Source organism: Macrobrachium nipponense, chromosome 3 (assembly GCF_015104395.2).
Source record: "Macrobrachium nipponense isolate FS-2020 chromosome 3, ASM1510439v2, whole genome shotgun sequence".
Classification (NCBI taxonomy): Eukaryota; Metazoa; Arthropoda; class Malacostraca; order Decapoda; family Palaemonidae; genus Macrobrachium; species Macrobrachium nipponense.
Window position 1 is genome coordinate 92,079,995 of NC_087202.1, and position 13,410 is coordinate 92,093,404.

The window sequence follows — 13,410 nt, forward strand, 5'->3', positions numbered from 1 at the left end:
TACAGTAACGGAAATCGAGAAGCAAGTAACCCTTCGATATACTCTTCAATTCTACAGCACTATAAGTGTGCTCACTCTGCAGTATTCCAGATCCTCTCATACTGTGTATTTTCCGCCTATTGCTTTTATCGAAAGCTTCCTTCCTTCCTTCCTTCCTTGAGCCATCACCACTCAATTGGAAAACAATCATCCAGAATGCCCCTCACAGTTTCCAGCCCGAGGGAGTTCCAATATTTGCCAGTAAATACAATGTAATATCTCCATCCAACAAAGGCAAACTTGAAAATAAAACAGAGAGTGAGAGAGAGGGAGAGAGCAACGGCAACACCTGAAGCCCTAACTCTCTCAGAATTCAAAAGTTTTAGTTACAAGGAAAATTCCCATCGGTGTTATTTTTCTAATATGGCTCTTCTGTGGTAAATAATTATAAGTTATCGAAAAGAAGCTACAATAAATCCGCTTTATTTAAATCCAATGGTGCACTTACTGCCAACTTTGAAAAGCAAATCTAGGGTATTATAACATGGATTTTAACGACGATCACAAATAATAAACTTGACCGATGTTCTTCACCAACAGACTAAAGAAGCCATTAAGTAAAGTCCTCCAAGGGGAATAGATACTTTCCATAAGCAAATAAGCTTATAAAAAACATCGCAACACTGTAATATGTCCCTAAATAATTTCAGAACGTATGAGTAACGTTACTTCATCATCACAACGGACTAGGAACGCACTACGTAAAACTAGAGTTTCACCGCTCTTGCAGAAGTCATTTATCTTCCAAAGATACTAGGAAAGCTTTGCCGGCATCGGACTATCATTATAAATATAACTCCGATGGCGTTATCATTTCTGATAATTGTTCCCTTTGCTATCATAATATGAACCAGCTAATATATAATATCGTCAAACTGTATTGTCATCATATCAACCACTATCATGAGTCAAATTTACATGCATGGAACTAGCTGTTAGTCTTGTGATCTGGTATACTCTACGATATTGATGGTTTAGTATAATTTGTTATCTGTACTGGCTGTGGAATGCCCAGATTTGGGAAGCTTTTGGTTCCAGTGGCGAAGAGACGAAGAGAGCAGTGGCGAAAGAGAGAAGAGAGAGAGAGAGAGAGAGAGAGAGAGAGAGAGAGAGAGAGAGGTCAAAATAATGACATACTCAATCGTTCACTACCTTAAAAGTCTCTTGGGAATGAGGTTACACCGAAAACATTAACGAACAGTAACTTATAGCTGCCAGGCACGAAATGATGTTTAGGATATTTTTGTAATGGTACTATATATATATATCTTCTACATCTGGTATTTACTGGCTTGGTAATTATTATAGAATATGATTCTAGTCTTTCAACTATAGATGTTTCTCACACACAAAGTCATTTCTGAATCTTTTGTCTTTCTTACTGAGCTCAAAATGTGTTTGTCTTCACACGCACACTTGGCAAATTGTGAATTTTGAGTCCCAAACCATTGTTCTGAGACTTAAACTACAATATATTCCCCTTCGCTTGCAATATTAGAGAACTGCAGTACCTCAATTGCATTTCGAAATCGAGTGACTCACCCAAGGGTTCGTCATCGTACAGCCTGTGGTTCTGATTTCATGATAAACGCAGCGGGTTGCCATCCACTGCAAACGTAGTTGCAACGGTACAGTCGCGTTTTACTGCTTCCCCTGTCGCACAGGACTTCAGTCACTCCGTATATTTCAACATAAACGGAAAATGATAAAAGAACATTATAGTTAATGCAAAATGGGGGTGCTTCTTTTTCATTGTATTTAGTTTACTTTAAAATAGAACAAGATTATCAACGTGGAACGCTAACGCTTGTAAATTTCAGAAATCCATTGGAATTACAACACGGTACGGATTATGCTCACTTGATGCTCAATAGCATCCTTCCATAAAAAGTATCATCAAGTCTGTGTTTTCAGTGATACAGATAACTGATTGTCAATTATAGCACTTCTATGACACAAACTAATTATAGTGATTTTACTTTAAAATCTAAATATATACGAAAACTTTTTCTTCATCGGTAGGTGCATTTCAATCCATATATGCTTAAACAATTCCTTTTCAGTTATCTTGGCGTCTCTTGGTCCAGGAAAAGAATAATTCAAGTACCACACGTTACTTGGAAATATTATAACTAATAATAATAGCTTTCTGATACAGTGATAAGCCTGATAAATAATTTACAAATCATCGCATTACATTTCTTTTCCGAATATTGTTTTACTAGTTTTGGTTGACGGTATGTTGAATGCAAGGTGTGTGCGTTCGTGTGTGTACCTGGAGATTACACAACAAATAACACCGAAACACGCAAAGGAGAAACCTTTCATATAAATCTGGAAAAGAATGGTTGTCTTTTTACACCACCATCCGTTCATTTATTTATCTATTTATAGTGTTCCCAGCAACAAATCTATAATAATAATAATAATAATAATAATAATAATAATAATAATAATAATAATAATAATAATGTTACCCGACAAAACCTGCTGAAATTGTCTTAGGTACTTATCGGACATGTAAGGAGGATAATTCGCTTTTAAGAAAAGAGAAAGAAATTTGATAATGAAGCCAAAGTATAATGATAACCCCGTTATTGTGAAACATGTTATACTATTCAAAATGGCTGATGAGCTACAGCGTATTTAGTATCCGGCTCGGCATTGATTGTTCGTGAATTCATTTGCTTATTGAATTCCGAAATCTGCCTTCAAACCAAGGCAGGACTTGCTATAAGCGTTACCGGCCACCACTCCAAAATGCAATATGACTTGACCGAATATATTTAAAGTGAAATATTTATATGTTTACAATAAAGTCGCATTCTTGACGTCCTTTGTCAAGAGGTCCGCTAACAATGCATGCGAGTAGAAAATTTACTTAAAAGTTTAGGGTCCAGACCTTTGCTGACATGAGTCCTCTTCCCGTTTTATAGTGTTGATTTTAATACTGCAAGATGATTCAGCAATATCAAATTATGCACCAAAGGGTGAACGCTGAAAAAACCAAGTTGCTCCAAGAATGACCGTAAAGCGATGAAATTTAATTAACGTCAAGAATACATTTATATAAGAATGAACGAGTAAGAGGATCTCATTAAGACTTCCGTATTTCATGAAGGACGCCAGATATGACAAGCCAGTGAACCAAACGTAAGTTTTGAGAAAAGGCATACGATCTGACTCTTATTATATATTTAACATGAGTTAAGTATAAAAAAATCTCAATCGGGCCGTAAATATTAAATCCTGCAGCCAAGTTGGCTCAGACCGAAATCTGAACCAAAGCAATACGTGCGGTAAAAGAGAGAGAGAGAGAAGAAAAAAATCTGCAATGGTCATAGAGCTCGACACAAGGTTGTCCTCTGATGGATGGCCTTCTATGAAACTGATTTACATGAAACACTGAACTGTAGTATAACTAATGAATGCTACAGTATCTACCATTTTGAAGTCTATTTAGTTCAACAACACCGTCAGTCCTTGATCTATGAAATAAGAATGAAAGAAAATAACTTTTTTATTGTTCCATTCGTATACTGGTACTATAAAACTGATCGCCCAAGGGGCCAAATGACAGGCACAGAGAAGTAACATTATAAATCCGTTTAATCGTATAAACACATCTCGAGGTAGATTAGGCCAGAAAGTTGCTGTACTACGCCAAGACAGATATTTGTGTGTCATTATAGGTTTTTTTTTCAAAAATTAAAACAGAGTTAAGTAATGAAAGAAAATAGAGGTAAATAATCAAGAGTTTAAAAAATGTATTTGTCTACCACAGACAGTTTTCAAGTCACAAGTCAGATCTAAATTCACCTACAAAGATGTAAAATGTACAATTAGTGGTGCTCTGGTTAAGAATCATAGGTAAGTGCAAGAACATTTGCTATATACAAAATATCAGCACCTTGGAACAATGGATGTTTGGAACAGTGGATGTTTGGGACAAGAAGATGGGTTTTGAATGGCCACAACCTGCTGATGAGGGTTAATGATGAAAAAGTACAGAAAGTAGGAAAGAGTTTTGAAAGCGTTTGAAAGACGAGAACGTTTAAAGCAAATGGAAGAGAGCAAGAGAATATTGGCGTTTTTGAGAACCTGTACTGGAAGATGGAGCAGTGAATATTAGTATAAGCAGTGAGAGAATGTTAGCGAATCTATGATCAAGTCCCATAACACTTTAAAATCCCAAGGTGCTGTATCTATCACACAGAATAAGGATTTCACAGCATCAAAAGAACAAAGAAATGAAATATGCAACTGTGTGCAAATACCTTCATTTTTCTTATTAAGACTGAGTGTATACATTTAAGAAAATTATCTTTAACCAAATAAAATGGATAACGTACATTTATGTTTCACCTAGTAATAAGAATTTTACTGGAATTATCACGACGGTAAGACTGGCAAGTTTTCTTTTTAAGCAGTACTTCACAATTTTACAACCATATACAGCCCGCCAAACTATGTTATTTGAGGAATGAGATTCTTGAGGTGAACATCGAAGTTAGGCTTAGCGAAGCTGCTAGCCTTAGCTGTATCAGGTTCCTAACCTCAAATGGCCACACTGAAGTTTTATGGCTCCCTGTCACATCTCACCCCTGCATTGCTTCTACACTCGTTGTTCATAGCATGGGAGGTGATGTCTCCCTTCAAAGATTAATAAGTCTTAAGAACTTCTGTTGCTCCACAAGGGCACACTGTCCAAGGACAATGAACTAGACTGCAACAAAGGAAGCTTAGGATTTGTGTGAACACTTCAACTTACAGGATTAGATTTGGGAATTCGACAATAGAATTGAGAGACTTTGCATCCCAGGGAATGTAGGGAGCCTGGAAATTACACGAGTTTGTCAAAATAACATAGAATGGCCATAGATGGGTGTTGTAAGAGAAATGTAAGAATGAGGAATAAGTATGATAGGAAAAAGAGGAATTTATAAATATGTGAAAGAAAATAATATATGAAAAATTGGCATTTATATACAATATACAATACACACACACACACACACACACACACACACACACACACACACACACACACACATATATATATATATATATATATATATATATATATATATATATATATATATATATATATATATATATATTCACACAAAAAAAAACTTGGTAATGACAAAAATCAAGAGTTGAGGACACGTCAGTCCTCCTGCTTTCTTAATCTAAATTATACATTCACTTATCATCTGAAATCTCAAAATACCGCTATTAACTGGCCCTGAACTCTTACAGCTAGAAAATTAGAATGTGAAGCGAAAATTATATTTATGACTAACCAGTTTTCATTGGTCAGGGGATGTTATCGACCGGTACAGCAAACTTGGATCGTGACAGAGAGCGAAAAGAAAACAAAGAAAAAGAAACACAATAATTTAACTGGCAACGTTACAGTGGAAGTTTGCAAAAAGCGAAGTTTAAGCCGTTGGCTACTTACTAACAGACTGCATACCAACCTCGAAATTTATTGTGCGCCATCCAAAAAGCTTTATTCAAGATCGATAGCATTACTCTGTTTTTTCTCTCCATTCTGCGAGCAATATTGGCACTGAGCGACCAGTATCCTCCGCCGATGTCCCATTATTGGTCGTTCATGAGTTGGACTTACGGCTTATGAAAGCAATATGAGACAAACTGTCCCCTGCCATCGCAAGAGGATCAACAGACTTCGAGTGGATTTCCTGATCCCATTTGGATAGGACATAAAAGATGACGCGGAAAAGCGATGAACTCTATCTAACAATACACAGCACATGGTACAATATGGCTTTTATACATACATACATACTTATATATATATATAATATATATATATATATATATCATATATATATATATATATATTATATATATATATATATATATATATATATATATATATATATATATATATATGATATATATATAATATATAAAATATAATATTTTTATATATATACATATATATATATATATATATATATATATATAATATATATATATATATATTATATAGAATTTATCAAACAAAAGCAAAATTAATGTTTATACAGCATTTGAAGTTTGATCATAAAGCATTCTGCAGCCTTTGTTCAAACTGATGAGACTTCCCTATTAGAATGTGCACTCTGGCATTCTCTAGTTCTTCCCCAAAAGATGTGTTACGCTAATTAGAGAGCAAAACTTGCTCAGAAAGTTTCAAGAATAAAGCTCAATCTTTACTTCATAATTCTTTTTATTCTATGCCTCTTAAATTTCTATTTCAGATCTGTGATGACTGTCCTTTCACAGATGACGTCACCGGTTCATTGTGTCTTTGTATTCTATTTTTATAAGCATTACTCTCAACTATATACTATATAATATGTATATTTGTAAAACTCACTACTTCTTTTAAGTTCATCTTGGATAACTTTCCCGTGGTTTTCATGCTACTGATACCGTGAAACCCTGGCCATACAACTCATTTTGATTGAAGTTCATGCGCTTTTTCAAATATTCAAAGTCTTGGGGCAAAGTTTTTTCCGACTTCGTGTCATGCAGAACACACTCGGCTAATCTGAGCGTTGTATTTTTCTTAAAACATTATCAATGTGAACGAATAGCCTGTCCACTGGGCTGTTCCAACGGCTTGCATGACTGCAAGAAGTGCATGCTAATCATTACCATTGCAGTGTTTTCTAAGGTTGCTAGAATTTCACCTTTAAGCCCAACAGAATCTTGAATTTAAACACTTGCTTCCTGGCAGCCTGCATGCCGCGGCATGCCTGTAAGAAATAAAAAATTAGGCTAAAAAATTACATCCTTCCTAACGGAGTCCAGACTGGTGACAATAATCAAATGCTGTCTTTTGCTTGGCTAAATATAAGGTTCTTATACTTAGTACTTTGGGTGTCAGAGGGTACGGACGTGATCCCACAGGGATCCTTAATTTGCAGTGCCTGAGTGTGCCTGAATTTATGAACAAGTTCGTGTTACTCAGTTTTCAAAACCATCTACACTGTTGAGGTATTATTGATGCATTATCCAGGCCAAGGGTCTTATCTCTCTCTCTCTCTCTCTCTCTCTCTCTCTCTCTCTCTCTCTCTCTCTCTCTCTCACTACTCTCTCATCCCTCCCTTTTATATAAAACTATGGGAATCTTTTCTTGGCAATATATTTGACCTTGACGCTCATGGGTTCAAGTGATAATGCACCGTTATCTTATTTTGTCTGATTTATACTGTTGTTTCTGCAATTATATATTTACCTCCTCGCTTTTCTTAATTTTCCGCTGTTTCCGCTCCTTCTTATGACAAACAGACACCCTATTAAGCTAAAGTAATTTTGCAAATAATAAGACATTAAGCTTGTTTAACAAATTTTTCCTCATTCTAAATAACAAAAACAGTAATGAATAAGGAAATTCTGAGAAAATTACTGTAATGCTATACATATATAGTAGGATATATAAATTCTTCACAAAAAGACACTAAAAATAAAGGCCATAAAAGCGAAGAGTAGATCAGATAGGCATGCAGAAGTCTTCCAGTCTTCATTGTATACATAAAGAATGACAAAGTTTTTCTTCTTTCCACTATTTTTTCCGTTTCAGTGATCAGTTATTTACAGTTTGGTAATTTGGAGTTTCTTGAAGTACAGCAGAGGGTAGGTAACATATTACAGAGTATGAGAAAAACGACATTCACAACCTGAGAAAAAAAAGCGGAAAATTAAGAAAAGCGAGGAGGTAAATATATACTTACAGAAACAACATAAATCAGACAAAATAAGGTAATGGTGCATTGCCACTTGAACCTGTGAGCGTCAAGGTCAATAATATTACCAGGAAAAGATTCCCATAGTTTTATATAAAAGGAATGAGAGAGAGAGAGAGAGAGAGAGAGAGAGAGAGAGAGAGAGAGAGAGAGACCCTTGGCCATGGTAAATACAATAGTTATACCTCAACAGACTGTACTAGATGGTTGTGAAGACTGAGTAACACGACTTGATCATAAATACAGACACTCGGGCACTATGCAAATAAAAGTTCCCTGTGGGATCACGTCCGTAACCTTTGACACTAAGGTAATAAGTAGAAGAGCCTTATATTCAGCCAAGCAAAAGATAGCATTTGATTATTATCACTAGTCTGAACTCCTTAGGGAAGGTTGTAATTTTTTAGCCTGATTTTTTATTTCCTACAGACATGCCGCCGCATGCAAGGTGCCAGGAAGCAAGTGTTGAAATTCAAGATACTGGTGGGGTTAAAAAAAATAAAATGAAACAAAACTTCATTTCATCAATAATGCACAAAAAATATATAAATTCCTTCCCAAACAGATATACACAAATGAATCCAACTACGCGATAACCAACCGAGAAAACCAATCGGTTTGGTAAGTAGTAAATGTCACAATGGCTTGAAAAAAAACTTTAACAAACATCAGCTAACCAAACCAAATCTATTCAAACAAGAAAAATAAAAAATAAAAATCAACCAAATCAAAGGTATTCATACATAGGGAAATAAAGACAACATGTAATGTAATGAAAATTACATCGAAGAATATATAAGACACCAAGAATTCAAGGATCTGGGATCAGCGTAACTTGGAAATAAGAACTGTGCTGGGTGTGACTTCTCGGACTCTCTGGAACTGGACAATTTTTGGTGATGTACACTTGCGAAGAATTTGTTAATCATTTGCCTGAACTGTAAAATTTGTGTTACCTTTTATTTTGGATTCCTAATTTTCATCAGCTTTTAGCTCATCTCACCAAAATAGTAGTGCAACCCTGAGGATATCCATAGGTTAATGGCTGATAAAGCTGCCGGAGTAAGAATAAAGGAATGGAGCTACAAGGCGAAAGTTTCTGTCTATCCTGATAAGATTTCAGCCGTGAGCATCAGAAGTACTGGAAATACTAGTGTTGCCAAAGATTTATAAATGCACATGTACATTAGCAAATGCTCTCACTAAGGAAAATCCTTTGCCAGAAAAGCATAATTAAAAATGGAAAGACATGGATATCCTGAGAGAACATGGAGAAACCGTTTCACTGTGAAAAGAGGGAGGCCAAAGCTGCATGAGAACTGCTAACCTTCAGGTGGCCCAAGCTGACATCCACCCTCACATTGTCACACCTAGGAGATCTAAGACATGTGGCGGGAATCGCACGCCCGTCACATGAATCGTGGCAGGCCCGGCCGCCCATCCCGGGGACACATGGCGAATATTGCCCGTCCATCCTGGGACCTGTAGCGGGCCCAACCCGCCCATCCCGGGACACGTGGCGGGCCTGGTGTGCCAGTCCTGGGACACGTAGCGGACATCGCCCGCCCATCCCGGGACCCGTGGCGAACATCACCCCCCCATCCTGGGACCAGTGGCAGGCCCGGCCTGCTTGTCCTGGGACAAATGGCAGGCCCCACCCGCCAGTGCCGGGACCTGTGGCGGGTGCAGCCAGCCAGTCCCACACATGGCAGACATCGCCCACCAGTCTCGGTACCCATGGCGGCCCTTGCCCGCCTGTCCCAGGACCCGTGGCAGACATTGCCCGCCTGTCCTGAGACCCATGGCGGGTCACTGCAAGCCCGTCCCGGGACCCGTGCTGGAAATCACTCGCCCGTCCCAGGACACGTAGCGGGTCCAGCCGGCCTGTCCCGGGACACATGGCGGATATTGCCCCCCCATCCCGGGACCTGTAGTGGGCCCAGCCTGCCTGTCCCATGACACATGGTGGACATGGCTTGCCCGTCCCGGGACCCGTGGCGGGCTTGACCCGTCCGTCCCAGGACCCATGGTGGGACCGGCCCGCTGGTGGCGGACATTGCCCGCCCGTCCCTGGACCCATGGCGGGCCCAGCCTGCCCGTCCCAGGACCTGTCGCGGACATCGCCCGCCCGTCCCGTGACCTGTGGTGATCCAGCCCATCCTTATTTTCTTTACCGATCCTATAATCAACCCCTTTTTTTCCCCTTCCAGGAATCAATAAAACTAATATTTTAACCTATTTATTTCCGTTCTAGTTCAATTTACTTCAAGGATTAACAAAGCAAACTTATTACAAAATAAACATCAAACTTATACAACAAACATTCTCCTCAAAATTTTCACACATGATCCATCTTCGTGAGGCCAGCTCAGTCTTCATCGCGCCGTTCCTTGAAGAGAGACAGCTGCTTCTGCAGTTTCCAGTTGTCCTCCTCCAGGCGTCTTTATTTCTCATGGACGTTCTTCAGGTCGCACACCAGTTTCTCTTTTGTTCCTCACAGCTGTCGAACCTCATCTTCCAGCTGGTCGTTCCGCTCGCCCTGGACACAGGCCTTCCTCTCCAGCGACTCCAGGCGACGATTTCCTTCCTCTAGAAGACAATGCCAGCTAGTTCCTCCTGAGTTTTGAAGCCTCAACTGTACACTGGAGTCCACACTTTTCCTTCCAGAGGTCTTCCACTTCCTTCTGTAGGCGGTGGAACCTCAAGTCGAGGTCTTTCCTGTCGGATTCCCGCTTTTTGGTCGCGTCTTTTTGTTCCTGGATGAGCCTCGCCATCCGCGCCGCTTATGCCATCTTTAGTTGCAGGTCTTTCTCCTTCTGTCATAGGAGTTTCTCGAGTCTCTCAAGCAGGTAATTTGCCTCTGCCAACTGTGCAATCACATTTTTCCTCTTACATAGGCCATCGTTTCTCTGCCCGATTTCCTTCGCGTTGTCCTTCAGCTGCTGATTTTCTTCTGCCATCTTGAAGATTTTGTCTTCCAGCTGACATTTCTCTCTCTTCTCTTTATCGTTCTACCTTCGAGCGAGTGGGCCTTGTCCTGCCAGGCTTGCTGTTGCAACACCTCCTCAGTGATCTGGTTGGCACGAGTGCGTTCTTCCCTTCCGCCCGCCTTTTGCATCTCTTCATAGCAGTAGAGTCTGTTGCAGAGCTGAAAAATTGTCGTGTCCAAGTTCACCCGCTGCTCTCTCTGTCACTGGATGGCGTATCGCAAGGCCGCAATTCTCTCGTTCAGTTCCTTTTCCTTGGCCTGTTTAGCTCCATCATCACCAGTCAGAAGAGAAATCTCACCTTCGAATAAGCAGCCACAGCAAACAAGATGATTGATCTTCCGTATTTCGAACAACATCTGGACAACAACGTCCCAACAACAGCTGCTGCTAAGGCCAGGTAAGGCCACATTCCCTTCAAAACTGGAATCCATATGTGAAGTACCCAGTTCATAAACTCTCCTCTCTCTCTCTCTCAACTTATATCGAATGCAAAGCCTTAAACCTAACTGAAGGAACAAATGAAGAATTCCAGACCTTAGGGGCAAGATGAGAGAGAGAGAGAGAGAGAGAGAGAGAGAGAGAGAGAGAGAGAGAGAGAGGAGCGGACTAAAAAAGATACGCACTGCAAAAAAATCCCTAATGTTCTTAGAAACTTGAGAGAGAGAGAGAGAAATTTCAGTAATTTATAACGCCTAGAGACAAGACATAATTAAAAATCTTTCAGCATCATTCCTGTTTGTTGCGGAATATAGAAAAAAAATTCAGCCCCCCCCGCCAGAGAGAGACTTAAAATTCGGAGGCGGGGGCACGAACATGGATGGAAGAGTGCAGCGAGGATAAGGAGAGGGGGGGGGGAAGGGAGAAGGGAGATAGAGAGAGAGAAGAAGAGAGAGAGAGAGAGGAGAGAGAGAGAGAGAAGACTATATTTTGGTGTAGACAAACGGTGTATTGGTATATTTACATATGACAGTGCATGCGAAATTACTCCGTTTGGAATAGGAAATCTAATGTGTGTGTACCATTCTTCGTGTATAATGCCCCAATTGAAGTTTTTATTAATATTATTCTGTCCATTTAGGTTTATAATATATATGTGTCTATATATATTATATATTTATATATATATATATATATATTATATATATATATATATATATATATATATATATATATATATATATATATTTACAAGCCTCTTGGAGAGAGAGGCCTCGGTAGCATTCTGTAGTTTTACTATCCTTTTTATTATATTTGTAACAAACGTATATATGTATGTGTAATAGGAAAAGTGTTATTTTTATTTAGGTGAGATGGAAATTATGTCTGGGGCACAGTAGGACCAAGTTGTGTTTTCAGGAAACGTTGTGTTGCATTGTAAGTATATGGTTTTATTAAGTTTTAGCTTCTTTACAAAAGAAATCTATTGAAATGGCAATTTGTCTGTCCGTCCGCACTTTTTCTGTTCGTCATCAGATCTTGAAAACTATTGAGTTAGATGGCATTTTATATTTTTTATAAGTTAAAACTTGCGTGTCAGCTGACCGATAGTTAAATTGAACATAGAGATATGTGTCGTAATTAGTTAATTAACTTTGAGTCATAAGCTCATCTGTTGTTATATATAGATATAGATTTTTTGGCATTATGCCTAGCACTGGGGCAACTAAGGACATTCAGCGCTCAAACGGAAATTGACAGTAAAAGGTTTGAAAGATGTAACAGGAGGAAAATCTCAAAGAGGGTGCATTAGGAAGCAAATGTTAGGAGAGGGTGGACAGTAAGATAGAAGAAATAGAATATGAACGGAAGTACAGTAAAGGGAGATTGAAAGGGGTTGCAGTTAGGGGCCGAAGGGACGCTGCAAAGAACCTTATAGTACTGACTACATTGCACTGAAGGAAGTGCACTGAAGGCGCTAGCCCCCTACGGAGAATAACATTGAGAGCACCCAAGAACAATTCAAAGTAAGTTTCATCAGTTAACACTCAGAGGAACGAATATTTTAACAAAAAATGATTACAAAGAAAAAATTACTAATGACGTCACATATCTTCGTGTTCATTTTAACCTTTGTTCAACTGACAAGCAAGTTTTAACTAAAAAAAATATAGGCCTACGCTTGCAACATGACTTTTTTGAGAATACAACTTTCTTCTTCGCCCTACTATGCGTGTGATACAATTTCCTGTTCTTATAAATTAAAGAAAAAAAAACTTTCCTCGTCACATTTTTGTAGCAATATTTCCCAAAACGATGCGATGCTATACGTATTTTCGTCAATTGGTCTGGTCACAGAAATGAAATAGGAAAATGGGTCTAGGTTTAGTTCCGAGTTGTAAGTGGTACAAAATGCTTTCACTTGTGGGTATTTCCAGATCGAAGAGTGAAAGAGGCGGCAAATCTTACGAATACAGGTTATTTAGTTCTGTGGTATCACTGACCCACTGTCCTTGCCATCATCATAAATTGGCCTTATCCTTCACTATAATTTTAAATCGAGATATTTTCCTCCTCACATAATCATATGGGGTGAATTATTCCTCAAAATGAGTATGGTAGATGTCTCATAAGCAACCCATAACTGTACGAACTGCGTCTATAAGTAAGTTCGAGAAGGA

General features: G+C 38.7%; 1 protein-coding gene across 1 annotated transcript; it reads right to left on the minus strand.

Moving 5' to 3' along the window:
- Positions 1–9,084: 9,084 nt before the first annotated feature.
- On the minus strand, positions 9,085–9,882 carry LOC135222447 (uncharacterized). Its single transcript, XM_064260533.1, has one exon. It carries the CDS (start codon positions 9,880–9,882, stop codon positions 9,085–9,087), a length of 798 nt encoding a protein of 265 aa, XP_064116603.1.
- Between the last annotated feature and the right edge of the window lie 3,528 nt (positions 9,883–13,410).